Source organism: Ambystoma mexicanum, chromosome 11, assembly GCF_040938575.1.
Source record: "Ambystoma mexicanum isolate Mex_15411 chromosome 11, UKY_AmexF1_1, whole genome shotgun sequence".
Taxonomy (NCBI): domain Eukaryota; kingdom Metazoa; phylum Chordata; class Amphibia; order Caudata; family Ambystomatidae; genus Ambystoma; species Ambystoma mexicanum.
Window position 1 is genome coordinate 1,474,366,642 of NC_090934.1, and position 15,298 is coordinate 1,474,381,939.

Here is a 15,298-nt window from a genome sequence, read left to right on the forward strand (position 1 = left end):
TTATGAAAATGGTGGCAAATCCATCACTGGTGGGCACACTATTCTGTCCCCTCCTCACCTTAGCCACGATTCCTCGATGGAGATTTCCACCCCCCCTCTCAATGAGTGGCCCTTTGTACAACCAGATAAACTACTGGGACTTTTCCCCGTTTTTCCTCCCTCTTCTTGGTACCTTCACACCCAGAGGCTCTTGGCTTTGGATGAAAATGTTTTAGATGAAATCCTTGGGAGATAAACTTAAGAGGATGAAAAAAGGACAAGGAGTTGTCATAAAGGAGCTGTTCAATGGAATTCAAAAGATTTCACGGGATACAAGGTATCCAATCAAGATCTATATGGGTAAATTCCTTTCATGAAGATTCATGTACTTAATCCCGGCCTTTAGTTTTGCCTCCCTCTTAGCAATTTATTTATTTATTTGATATACATCTAGCCAAAAGGCTTTGTATGACACATGAACAAACAACAATTACAAGTAATCACACAAAAAACTTAAATCAGTTAACAATTCTAAAATATAACATCAACACACTTATAAAATACATCATTCAATACATTTTAAAATCACCACGATCTTCACATAAAATATTACAAAGTAGTAGATGAGGTTGATATCATTGCCTCTCATAAAAGACATCCACAAATCAGTTGTGTTCATCATGTCAATTGCATTATTAAAAGATTTTAAAAAGATTTTGTTCTAATCTCTGTCAGACTTTCACATTTCATAATAAGGTGAAAGAGTGATTAAGTTTCGTTATTGCCACATAAGTGACATTTCCTCATTTCATGTGGGATTACAATTATGTCACCTTTTGTCTCCAGTGCTTCCGTCATATTATATTTCATCAGAACATAGGTGCGAAAAGTGCAGTGCTAGGATAGGCAACAATGTATTTGGGAGGCATAGTTCGGTTGAGATATTCAAGGTACGGATCGCTATGTGCTTTTGAGGCGATGTTAACATTTTGCACGTGCCAGAGGTCAGACACTTCATTTTTATACCCCTTTTTTGAACGGCAATAGTTGACGTTCCAGGAACGCATCCACACAACCATTTTCTGTGTAATCTTTGTAAAGTGCCAATAGTGCCAACCAACACATTACCTTCTAAGCGAATATACGCTCGTACATAGGGTACGATGATCGTATCATTGGATAAGGTAACAACCTTTTCGTAGGACAGTACACATTGGCATATGTAGGCATACCAGATACCTTTGATAGCAAACTCCAAATAGAGGTATTCCACACTTAGATTTTGTGGCAGGCGCAGTAGCATTCACAGAGGTTTAGCTTTAAATACCACCATACGTTTGACAAAAGGGTGTCCCCATACCTCAACACCATAGAGCAACATAGATCTAATTTTAGCCAGATAAATGTTTACAACAGCAGTGACTGAATAGCCATTATTACAGCCAATAAGGGCACTCAGTGCCTTTGCGGACACTAGACACCGATTAAGTGCCGACCATTGGAGTTCCCACGTAAGCTTTGCATCAATTATGAGACCAAGATATTTATATGATGAGACTTGTTCCAGATTTTTGGAGGCCAGTTTCCATAGATATCTCTTGGGTCTACGTTTTTTGGAGAAGGCCATTATTTTACTTTTGTCGATGTTGATTGTCAAACCATTGGTGATAGAGTAAGCAACCAAGGAGTCGAGCATGTGCTGTAGACCGGCTGGAGTGTAATCCAGTAACAGCAGGTCATCGGCATAAGCAAGCCATCCGACAATCACACCATTGACTTTCACGGGGTTGGCCGTGGAGAGATTGAAGACTTCCATCATATCTGACAGGTAGAGGTTGAAAAGAACCGCAGCAATCATGCACCCTTGTTTCACGCCACAACAAGTTGCCATATTTGCAGATAGTCTTCCAGCAGCATTGAGTCTTATTTTTACGGAGGTATCGGTATGCAGTAGCATCAACATCCGCAATAGACCATGTGGAATACCCCAGGAGTTTTGCCACAGTCTATTGCAGAGGATGGTATCAAATGCTGCTGAAAAGTCTATGTATGCACAATAGGCCTCCAAATTCCGTTTAGCCCAGGCATGCTCCATTGCAGATGTTAATATCAGTAGGTAATGAGTAGTGCTGGATTTATCACTGAAGCCCATTTGGTTCAATGGTAATATATTAGCATCCACAATCCCTCCATTCAGTTCCTGAAGCAAAACCTTAGTAAACATTTTGGATGAGACGTCGAGCATTGCCAACATTCTGAAATTTGCAGGGTTCTCCCAAGACCCTTTCTTATGGACCGTTAATATGTGGCTGGTTTGCCAAGATGGTGGAATCGCACCCAATTTACCAATTTGTTTAAATAGCAACAATAATGCAGCTCCCCATTGTGCACGTTGTTTTTTGATCACTAAATTGCAGACACCATCAGGGCCCGCTGCCCAAGAGTTTTTCAATTTATTAATAATCCTTATAATATCAGATTCAGCAGAATTGCAGGCCCAAGTTGCTTCCGGCAGTGGAAAAGTGGAAACGGACAATTCAGTTTTGCCCAGTGTATCTTTAATATATAAGGCCCACATTTCCTCAGGAATACAGTTAATGGACAAATCTTGTTCATGTTTTCTCAGTAAATGCCAAATACCTTGATCATTGCTAGATAGAGCCATCATGGCAATTTCTTTCCAAAGTTTAATCTCGTTATCCCTCTTAAGTGATTTGAGCCACTGTTTATAGTTCTTTTTGAGAGTTTTAATTTGACAGGCGACACCCTGTTCGGATATGGTTGGATCATTTTTCTTTACTACCATTCGAATTGCATTACAAAGGTTCCTTTTTGCCTCTCTGATCATTTTGTCATTGCCCGGCCTACGGGGTAGTACAATATTGGTCCGTTCACCAACAGATTTATATGTCCTTCGTTCACCCACATGTTTTTGAATGTTCTGCATAAACTGACTAAAATTGGACAAAATGTGGCTCTCGGAGAGCTTTCCTGATGCACCTTCCTTAAAAAACTCGGGTAGCAGTGCAGATACAACATGAGTAACATTCTCAATATTACGGGGATGCCAAACAATTCCATTTTTACCTTCATTAACAAGAATCGCCCCATTTTCGTCATGGTCAGAGCCTACATCACATTTGCCAGGAAGCACATATAAGAGGTAGAGTGGGAGGTGATCACTCTTCTCTTTCCACTATGCCCATATCCTTGGAGTGTAAGCCAATTTCTTTCATGAAGATAAAGTCTAGAATCGCAGATGATCGACCTTTGATCCTTGTGTATTTCATCACAGCATCACCTGGAGTGAAGCCATTTAATTTCACTAAACCATGACTGTTGGCTTGGGTAGCCCATTTGTTCCCTTGCCCGTTAGAGGGTAGATTGTTGCCTGATCTCATAGCCCCATCATGGAACCTATAGTTATGGTTTATATCACCAATTTTGGTGTTAAAATCACCCAACAGCCATATGGACTGTTCATTTCTTCAGTTAGAGACCATTTAGGAATCCACTCTGCCTTCCAAAGGTCCTTCTGGAAACATTTAACCAGGAGAAGCTATAACTCCAGTCAACTGTTGAACCTGTGCCAACGCGCATCATTGGCCTCGGCTTCGATCCATGGGCTTGTGCCGATTGAAGATTTGTAGATATATTCACGCTGACGACATCCCTCGACAGGGGCTAGTTAGTCCTGAACACAAAATGATTGGGCCCTTAGAATGATCACTTTCACTGCAACTAAGCGCCCTTATACTCCCGGGTCTGGAGCGCTATAGAAATAAGATAAACAAACAAACCCTTCTTTGACCCTTTCCAACGTTCTTTCCTGGGCTGTGCAAGTCTATTTGGGAAGTGTGGGGGGTTAATCGAACTCCCCATTCTGGTATGCAAGGGAGGGAAGCCGCGGGGGACTGATTTGATCTGTCCACTACCCGATGTGCTTCCCAGAGAGTGGAGCGAGTGGGATAACTTTGCATCGCCATCCCCACAAAGACGCGGCAAGATGTGTCTCGGGTTAATCCAAATCCCTTCCTTAAAACAATCAGAAACCAGGGCATCCTAGGGAAATACTGTGCAAAGAGCTCATAAGCCCCCGTATGAGAATGGTGAGAATCTATCATCCCGGGGGGGGGGGGGCCAGGAGCAGTTTTTTTCTTTTTTTACAACTAACACAAAAGCAAAGCCTGGAGGACCTCATACACACAAGGCCCTGTCAGACTGGGAAAGCCTTTACAGACAGAAGCTCAAAGCCTGCGCAACCAGAGAAAGGAAGTTCCCGAACTCTCATGCAAAGGGAATGGAGCAATCACAAGCCCCATTGTAGGGTACAGTATGCCGCAAACTAACGAGAACAAAGAAGTTTCCAAGACGGCAGCGACAGAACTGTCCGCATATAAAGACAGTGGAGGAACAGGTGAAACAAATGTCCGCATTAACCAGTGTGCAGAAAACCACTTAGGCATATTTTTAAATCTGTTTGGGGGGTGCCGGGGAGTGGGGGGGGGACACAAACCAAAGCCCCGGCAAAGATGCATGAAAGCCCCAGCCAATCACACAGGCTGAAACAAGTATGACAATCCCAGCGCACCCATTTAAAAGGAGGGGCTGAGACGACATTGTGGAGACTGGGGAGCGTCACCTTGATCCATGCCACTACCTGGGAGAAGGTAGCTGACATTTTAGCAACCTTGAAAACAGTTGCTCTGGAGGAAGGTAACCCAGAGACCGTACCCAGAAGAGGTTTGCACAATAGGAGGAGCAGTCCTAGATCGGGGTCTACAAGCCAAGCAGTGAAATTAAGAGGAAGTCTGAAGCCATAGATGCTCCAATAGAATTATCAAAGGGCACCCCTCTGCAGGAGGGTAATATAACAAGGTCTACCTGAAAAAGACCCTGAATAAGTGGGAATGGGGGAGAAAGACCCCTTGGTTCAGAAGTGAATGCTGAAAAAGCCATGGTCTGGTAGGGACCAGAGATGAATGCTGAGAAGCCCAAGGTGTGGAGAGGCCCAAGTGAACTGTGGAGAACTCTAGGTCTGGGAGAGACCAGACGGTAATGCTGAGAAGCCCAAGGTGTGGAGAGACCCAAGTGAACTGTGGAGACAGACAATTCAGTTTTGCCCAGTGTATCTTTAATATATAAGGCCCACATTTCCTCAGGAATACAGTTAATGGACAAATCTTGTTTATGTTTTCTCAGTAAATGCCAAATACCTTGATCATTATTAGATATAGCCATCATGGCAATTTCTTTCCAAAGTTTAATCTCGTTATCCCTCTTAAGTGATTTGAGCCACTGTTCATAGTTCTTTTTGAGAGTTTTAATTTGACAGGCAACACCCTGTTCGGATATGGTTGGATCATTTTTCTTTACTACCATTCGATTGGCATTACAAATGTTCCTTTTTGCCTCTCTGATCATTTTGTCATTGCCCGGCCTACGGGGTAGTACAATATTGGTCCGTTCACCAACAGATTTATATGTCCTTCGTTCATCCACATGTTTTTGAATGTTCTGCATAAGCTGACTAAAATTGGACAAAATGTGGCTCTCGGAGAGCTTTCCTGATGCACCTTCCTTAAAAAACTCGGGTAGCAGTGCAGATACTACATGAGTAATATTCTCAATATTACGGGGATGTCAAACAATTCTATTTTTACCTTCATTAACATGAATCGCCCCATTTTCGTCATGGTCAGAGCCTACATCACATTTGCCAGGAAGCACATATAAGAGGTAGAGTGGGAGGTGATCACTCTTCTCTTTCCACTAGGCCCATATCCTTGGAGTGTAAGCCAATTTCTTTCATGAAGATGAAGTCTAGAATCGCAGATGATCGACCTTTGATCCTTGTGTATTTCATCACAGCATCACCTGGGGTGAAGCCATTTAATTTCACTAAACCATGACTGTTGGCTTGGGTAGCCCATTTGTTCCCTTGCCCGTTAGAGGGTAGATTGTTGCCTGATCTCATAGCCCCATCATGGAACCTATAGTTATGGTTTATAGCACCAATTTTGGCGTTAAAATCACCCAACAGCCATATGGACTGTTCATTTCTTCAGTTAGAGACCATTTAGGAATCCACTCTGCCTTCCAAAGGTCCTTCTGGAAACATTTAACCAGGAGAAGCTATAACTCCAGTCAACTGTTGAACCTGTGCCAACGCGCATCATTGGCCTCGGCTTCGATCCATGGGCTTGTGCCGATTGAAGATTTGTAGATATATTCACGCTGACAACATCCCTCGACAGGGGCTAGTTAGTCCTGAACACAAAATGATTGGGCCCTTAGAATGATCACTTTCACTGCAACTAAGCGCCCTTATACTCCCGGGTCTGGAGCGCTATAGAAATAAGATAAACAAACACACCCTTCTTTGACCCTTTCCACCGTTCTTTCCTGGGCTGTGCAAGTCTATTTGGGAAGTGTGGGGGGTTAATCGAACTCCCCATTCTGGTATGCAAGGGAGGGAAGCCGCGGGGGACTGATTTGATCTGTCCACTACCCGATGTGCTTCCCAGAGAGTGGAATATGTAATATAACAAGGTCTACCTGAAAAAGACCCTGAATAAGTGGGAATGGGGGAGAAAGACCCCTTGGTTCAGAAGTGAATGCTGAAAAAGCCATGGTCTGGTAGGGACCAGAGATGAATGCTGAGAAGCCCAAGGTGTGGAGAGGCCCAAGTGAACTGTGGAGAACTCTAGGTCTGGGAGAGACCAGACGGTAATGCTGAGAAGCCCAAGGTGTGGAGAGACCCAAGTGAACTGTGGAGAACTCTAGGTCTGGGAGAGACCAGACGGTAATGCTGAGAAGCCCAAGGTGTGGAGAGGCCCAAATGAACGGTGGAGAACTCTAGGTCTGGGAGAGACCAGACGGTAATGATGAGAAGCCCAAGGTGTGGAGAGACCCAAGTGAACTGCGGAGAACTCTAGGTCTGGGAGAGACACGAGGTAAATGAAGAGGGGTCCAGAGATTGAGTTACCCCTGAAAGAGCCTTCTCAGAAAAAAAAAACCAATCTATTTAGTAATACTAGACTAGGGTTGGAGATTTGAGAATAGGACTTGTGAACTCTTTTGCTGTGACTCTTCCGAACATTTCTGTATCCCCTATAGTAACGGAGGCAAAAGACTTCTTAGGATATGGAAGTGCGTCTGCCATTTGGTTGTACATTACCTTGTAGATTATGGTGTCCTTGGAGGGACAAACCGGCATTAAGCTCGGGTTAATGACTTAGTATGCACCACTTAATCCTTAGAGGTGTGGAACCCCTGGTGAACCCCCCTGCACACTTTGTGTTCTCCCGCACCTGACACCAATACTGTACCTTAAAAACACCCTTATTATTTCTAGATCCCACCCTAGTTCCTATCGGGGTTTGCTCCACCCCCTTATTGTCACAACAATGAATAAAGCCACCTGTTATGAAACACACAGAAGTGTCAAACATGCGAATTACTTCCCATCCTCCATTTCTTGTGATCCAAGTCATGTTATGGGTGTAAACGAGGGTACAAGATATACATTGGCATGAGGCTAGTTTGTCGTTTGATTTTTGCAATATACCCCTTTGCATCGCAGGGCAGTTTCATCGCATCCCATTGCACCGTAAGAATTTTATCGCAAATACGTAGGGGGGCTGGAGGGGGCATGGGTTTAGTTATTTAGCAAAGTGTGTGGGTGTGGGGGGAGGGTGCAGTAAAAAAAAGAACCGTGAAATGGGATTTGATGAAATCTGTGTGTTGAAATAACAGATCCTTCTGAATCCCACCCTGGAGCAATGCTCACTTCTATCCAGAGGGTCTTCATACAAATGCAGGGTATTCATATTGAAAAATACATAAGCATATTACATTTCTGTGTATGCTAGGAATTGAACAAACCTGCAGGTGGATCTTTGAGAACGATGATCCATCCATGGATAGACCGGTGGAAGGAGTGGGGTGAATATGGCCATCAATAACAAAACAAGGAAAAGGGGGACGAGTGGGAAGACGTTTCCGGCAGCGCATACATCCAAAGGCACCATCCAGCAAACTACAGATATGCACAGCAAAAGATGCAGTACAATCTGGAGAAATCGTAGCCTTCGGCCTGTTAAAGTGATATTTCTAAACCATATCCACACAAGACCTTTTTCGGTCAACCAACACTCTACGTTGGCTTTCTCTTACACCAAGGATTCAAGAGCGCCCATCAGACACTTTCCGCCATTGGCAATATGCCAAATATCTGCAGATTCTGATCTGCAGGAGAATTCTTGGTATATTTCTTTGAAAGTCTTCAAACACACATCCTTATGTCCTAAACCACTATCCCAAGAGGCCATTGTTAAAAACCTTCACAAAAGGGCGACCTTGCATCTACTTCAGGTTTTCAACGGGTTAGATTTACCCGGGCCGTCTTGATTTCCTTTTTGTGCCAGGGCCATTTCTCAGGCGAAGTCAGGTCCGCTGAACCGATGGCTAATTTCACAAATTGATAGATGCGTCCTCGGGGGACAGTTCACAAATAGGATATCCGGAGTATGTGATGTACAAATTACTTTCTACTCTCTTTTCAGGAGTCTCAAGAGTTAGTTCCATTTACTGTTGGAAACCTCTTTGTGAATTAGACCTAAATTGTGCTTGACAAGTAGATTATGGTAGGGAGAGCAGTGATTATATCAGCTGTAAATAAAATGTTTTCTCTCCCACTATCCAGCACTTTCTCCCAATAATCAGTTTCTTTATAAACATCACAGTCCCAGAATATGCTGGGAGGGCTGCTTAGTTGGAGCAAAGGGTGTATTGTTTGCCCACTTTTGGTTGGGCACTGGGGATATCGGTTCAAAGAAAGCAGTTGGCGAGCGAAGATTACCTGGCAAGGTGAAGAACAGCTTCCACCACGTTGGTTCCATCCTTGGCACTGGTCTCACAGAACAGCGAGCTGTACGCCTAATAGACATAGAATTAGAACTAATGAGAACCACCATTGAAAGCCACCATAGATCTGAATTGGTCATGACGTTATTAGGGTTAAACCTGAACATAAACAAGTTGAATGTAGGGAGTCGGAAATTAATCCATTTTGAAACTCTCCCCACACTTTGTTCTCCACCAAGGGGAGTTTGAAATGGATACCTCTGCCACCCTGTGCCCCCACCCACCTCCCCTTTCCCGATTTACTCTCTGGGCGATACCCCTAGAACCACTATCCCTAGTGCCAACCTCCCCCACAAAACCCCTTCCCCTCGGCTGGCCTCTTCCATTATACAGGAGACACAAACACTCAGACTCAGCCTTTCGCCTCCACACACACCTCGCCTCCTCTGCAAAGTCCATTTGTCGTCCTCCCCAGCTTAGCCCCCCCCCCCCCTCAGGTGCACCTCAGCCACTTTTGGCTTTTATGATTGCGCATGGATGTTTTGCACATTTCACATAAGTACTTAAGACTGTACAATCATAAAAGCCCACAAAAAACATTGTCCTAAAGCAAGGTTGTCCAAATTGAGGCTTTGAGGGATAGATCCATGTCAGGTTTTCAGGTTACCCCTCATTAATATTCATGATACATTTGCATACAATGATTCTAAATGTTTGCACATTTTCTCCCATGAACCTTTACCGAGGGATATCCTGGAGACTGGTCAGGTTTGCAGCCTTTGATGCCTGGAGTTGACAGCCCTGCTCTGAAGCGAGGCTCATTCTCATCACAGACAAAACTAGGTTCATTTACTGTAAACAGACTAAGGGGATTGGGCTTGTGAAGGAAGTCCTTAGGAAATGCCTTAAAGTAACCAATATACGTAATTGCATCAGTGAAGGGCGTTTTTATCCTCTTGGAATCCATTCTCATGCAAACTGTCCTTGAAATGACAACTCCTTAACAATGTCTAAAGTGCTGCATGAAAAAGCAATTGCAGTTTTTGTTTGTTCTTTTGCAGCCAAAACCTCTTAGACCTAATCATAAGTCAGTCAGCCCCTCTTCGAAATCCGTGTGGGCCCCCCTGCACCCAAAGGTTAACAACTTCATTCCAGTTTCTCTGAAACTTAATAGCGTCTTGGATGCGGTGTTGTGTCCTACATTTGGACAAATGCTTCTAGGTTCAAGTGAAAATTCACCCAAATAATTGTGCCATCTTGGCACCCCAAGAATGATCTGCTTTTTCGGGAGTCCACTGGCGGTCATCAAAGTGCAGGGGGTGGGCAGCTCGAGGAGATCGGGCTCCCCGGCTGCTGCCCATTTAGGACTGTGTACTCCCTCAACCTTCAACTGCTGAGAGCACACCTGAGAAGGAGGCGCGACTTGCACTCGTGTGCAACTTGCAGACATTCTTTCTAGTTTCCAACCGGTGGTGGGGGGGTGGGGGGGAGAAAGGAAGCTGACGCTCCTGGGGCTGCAGACTCACCGCCCCCCCCCCCTCAGGAGGTGCGGTGGGTCTACGCTTTCAGCTCAGGCAGTGGCGTGCTATTGTTCACCAGTTTGGATCATGCTGGTCTGTCTGGGTTCAGGCCACTTGAATCTGACAAGCTCTGCCTCCTTCGATCTTTCCCTTTTACACAGAGCTACTTCTCTTCTCAACATGTCAAAGGGCACCAAGACCCCAAGAGGGAGTTCCTACTGCCCGGCACCCTATACATGTACATTGCAAGTGACATTGCAGATAGACAGCTTGGTTTAGGATGGGAATTTCTACTCCATAGGGGCCTGCGTTTGAGAGAACCCCTCACTAACTAGCAGACGCTTAAACAGGTGAAATATATACATTCACCACCTCTCGTAAGAGGAGAACAGCACACTACGTAAGGAGGACCATTGCAAAGCATTCTTACAGAGACCATGCTGTCTGCTTCAGCCAACACACAACCTGGGATTCAATAAGAGTCAACACAAAAAATAAGAGTTAATAAAAATAGCACAACAGGACGACAAGATAACAAGTAGGACCTCGGAAGAACCAGAAACCACGCTGCGGGTCGGACCTACACGTCTCAGTCTTTGGGTCAAGGCTCTGGAACAATCTTCTGGTGTCGCTCAGAATCAAATCTAATTTATTTACATTTCGGAAAGCCTGAAAACTCAATTTTGTCAATACAGGTCAAGCTGACAGTGCGACTACGCACTGTAAAGGTTCTCCAAATGGCACCCCCTTGCTTTAGGGCGCTCTATAAAATCACAGTTAACATTAACATAACTTTACTGTACAGATTTACTGACCAAAACTGAATATACACACACACACAGACACACTCAGACACACAGAGATCCCACATCCATTTGCCACAATGTTTAGTCTGAATAACCATTGGAGATCTGGCCAGGTCTGCCTTTACCCTTCTAAAAGCCAGCCCTGGCATCTTCCCTCTCGCAGTCATGGACTTACCCGGGCCAGCTTCTCCCCGTCCGACGTGTGGACGCCTCTTGGCTCCGGCATTTCTTCCCGAAGATCAATCTTGTTGCCGATTAACATCATCGGAATAGGTTTGTCTGTGGAATTCTAAGAGACAAAAACACAGTCCTCAGGCATGTGGGGGCGAACATGGGAAGCGTTGAGCAACCCAGGAACTACTTGCTATCAAAGCAAGCGGCTCTCTCCTGCTCCCGTATTTCTACAGAGGTGGACAAGGAGGCAAGAAGGCTGAAGGGACAGTGGAGACACTGTTGGACCAACTTAGAAACGCTGCAGTGCATGCATTCACCCTAGAAACACTGCAGTGCATGCACCCTAGAAACATGCAGCCTAGAAACACTGTAGTGCATTCACCCTAGAAACAGTGTAGTGCATGCAGCCTAGAAACACTGCAGTGCATGCACCCTAGACACATGCAGCCTAGAAACACTGCAGTGCATGCACCCTAGAAACATGCAGCCTAGAAACACTGCAGTGCATGCACCCTAGAACCACTGCAGTGCATGCACCCTAGAAACATGCAGCCTAGAAACACTGCAGTGCATTCACCCTAGAAACAGTGTAGTGCATGCACCCTAGAAACACTGCAGTGCATGCATTCACCCTAGAAACACGGCAGTGCATGCACCCTAGAAACATGCAGCCTAGAAACACTGCAGTGCATTCACCCTAGAAACAGTGTAGTGCATGCACCCTAGAAACACTGCAGTGCATGCACCCTAGAAACATGCAGCCTAGAAACACTGCAGTGCATGCACCCTAGAAACATGCAGCCTAGAAACACTGCAGTGCATGCATGCACCCTAGAAACACTGCAGTGCATGCACCCTAGAAACATGCAGCCTAGAAACACTGCAGTGCATTCACCCTACCTAGAAACAGTGTAGTGCATGCACCCTAGAAACACTGCAGTGCATGCATTCACCCTAGAAACACTGCAGTGCATGCACCCTAGAAACATGCAGCCTAGAAACACTGCAGTGCATTCACCCTAGAAACAGTGTAGTGCATGCACCCTAGAAACACTGCAGTGCATGCAGCCTAGAAACATGCAGCCTAGAAACATGCAGCCTAGAAACACTGCAGTGCATGCATCCACCCTAGAAACACTGCAGTGCATGCACCCTAGAAACATGCAGCCTAGAAACACTGCAGTGCATTCACCCTAGAAACAGTGTAGTGCATGCAGCCTAGAAACACTGCAGTGCATGCACCCTAGAAACATGCAGCCTAGAAACACTGCAGTGCATGCACCCTAGAAACATGCAGCCTAGAAACACTGCAGTGCATGCATGCAGCCTAGAAACACTGCAGTGCATGCAGCCTAGAAACACTGCAGTGCATTCACCCTAGAAACAGTGTAGTGCATGCACCCTAGAAACACTGCAGTGCATGCACCCTAGAAACATGCAGCCTAGAAACACTGCAGTGCATGCACCCTAGAAACATGCAGCCTAGAAACACTGCAGTGCATGCACCCTAGAAACACTGCAGTGCATGCACCCTAGAAACATGCAGCCTAGAAACACTGCAGTGCATTCACCCTAGAAACAGTGTAGTGCATGCACCCTAGAAACACTGCAGTGCATGCATTCACCCTAGAAACACTGCAGTGCATGCACCCTAGAAACATGCAGCCTAGAAACACTGCAGTGCATGCACCCTAGAAACATGCAGCCTAGAAACACTGCAGTGCATGCATCCACCCTAGAAACACTGCAGTGAATGCACCCTAGAAACATGCAGCATAGAAACACTGCAGTGCATTCACCCTAGAAACAGTGTAGTGCATGCACCCTAGAAACACTGCAGTGCATGCACCCTAGAAACATGCAGCCTAGAAACACTGAAGTGCATGCACCCTAGAAACATGCAGCCTAGAACCACTTCAGTGCATGCATGCACCCTAGAAACACTGCAGTGCATGCATGCACCCTAGAAACACTGCAGTGCATGCATGCACCCTAGAAAAACTGCAGTGCATGCGCCCTAGAAACATGAGCCTAGAAACACTGCAGTGCATTCACCCTAGAAACAGTGTAGTGCATGCACCCTAGAAACATGCAGCCTAGAAACACTGCAGTGCATGCACCCTAGAAACATGCAGCCTAGAAACCCTGCAGTGCATGCATGCACCCTAGAAACACTGCAGTGCATTCACCCTAGAAACAGTGTAGTGCATGCATCCTAGAAACACTGCAGTGCATGCATTCACCCTAGAAACACTGCAGTGCATGTACCCTAGAAACATGCAGCCTAGAAACACTGCAGTGCATTCCCCCTAGAAACAGTGTAGTGCATGCACCCTAGAAACACTGCAGTGCATTCCAGGTCTGCTGTAAGTTCTCTACTTGGCAAACTACCTAAACCTGTTATAGTTGCAATCATTGAAAGGGCCATTTGAGGATTTAGGCCATTAATGGGCATTAACACCTCTGCACTTCTAGCCTGACTATTCGCCAAGTCTGCAATCCAGGATGACAAAGAGTGGTGTCGCTCTTCCTCAGGAAGACACATGAACTAGACATTGCAAGTGCTGATAACATATGCCACATAATGTGTAACCACTCAACTTCCTGCCAAGGTCTACTTATTTTGAGAGTAGACCGGCCCTTGCTAGGCGTGCAGATGTGGACAGAATGCTGGCTACAGGGTCTAAAGTAGTATCGGAGCACCTGCTCTGTTCTCAGGACTACGCCATCGGAGTAAATATTGTTAGAACCATAAATGTAGACTTTCCATCAGCATTGAACTGATGCCAAGAGCCAAGTCAACCCTTTTCATAGTGTTGTGAAACAACCAGGCCAATAGAAACATTTACAAATATTAGGAATCAGATAGAGGTGCGACAGGGAGGGGCTGGTCATTGCCCAATTTGTGGCAAAGCATATCTGCTGATCAGGAGCAGAAGGTCTTTGACCATCGAAAGGATCACAGCGAGAACACCTGGTTGTAAATCTTTCCTACGTTAGCGCGGAACGACATATCCAGTGCACGCGGATTGGTTGGCTTTGCATGCCAGGGCTTTCTTAGACCACCTAAGAATCCAATCAATAAACACTTAGCAGGGTAATGCGCCATGCTGAATCATTCCCAGAATACGAGGACATCCATCTCCTGAATGGCCCCCACCCGTCCCCCCAACCCTCCACCCAGTGCAAAACACTAAAACATGGACATCTTCTATGTTTGGCACGCTTGGTACCTGCGACGCATATCCATGCTCCAGTACCGTACCCTAATTTCGTCAATCCATTCGCGGACATTGAGGAAGCTACTTTCACAGGTCACATCATACATCAGTAATACTCCATGGGCCTTGCGGAAGTAAGATTTGGCGATGCTGCGGAACCTGCACAAAAACAAAACAGACAGGGATAGAAGTATTCACTTTATCAAATAAAGAATCATCGCTGCGACTTACTATTCACATTTCACATCAGTTTGGCCCAGTTTAATATTCACATTCAGTTTTAGATCAGTTTGGCCCAGTTTATTTATATCTGCATTCATAAAGGCACGCTAAACCCCAGGGCACCTGGGCGTTAGTTGTGGTACAGAGATAAGTCAGGTACGGTATTCCCGTTCATTCATCGACAGTAATTACTTTGTGGTCATTTACTACGAAGTAAGAACTTTAAAATTACTTCAACAAATATGGACCTTTAAGGTTTAAGCAGTAAAAAGGGGGAGGAGGGGTTTGGGAAGGGGTAGTAGTGAAGGGTAATTGAGTAATGGGCGGAGGGGGCAGGGGGAGGAGTGCAAAATAATTTTAAAAAATATGTTAGTAAAGTTTCAAACTAAATCACTTCATAATAAATTAACACAAAGTAATTACGGTCGATGAAATGACATGGAACCGTCTGATACATACAAATAGGAACAAATAGGCGACACATTTGTTTCCCAATTAACAGAAAGGC

General features: G+C 45.2%; 1 protein-coding gene across 1 annotated transcript in view; it reads right to left on the reverse strand.

Moving 5' to 3' along the window:
* The window catches only part of LOC138504592 (ras and EF-hand domain-containing protein-like), a 188,454-nt gene that overhangs the window by 708 nt on the left and 172,448 nt on the right, over positions 1–15,298 (reverse strand). The window contains exons 14-16 of the mRNA XM_069625179.1: positions 14,613–14,727; positions 11,349–11,462; positions 8,843–8,919 (exon numbers count right to left, since the gene is read on the reverse strand). Coding sequence (XP_069481280.1) covers positions 8,843–8,919; positions 11,349–11,462; positions 14,613–14,727 — 306 coding nt within the window. The remainder of the gene's footprint in view (positions 1–8,842; positions 8,920–11,348; positions 11,463–14,612; positions 14,728–15,298) is intronic.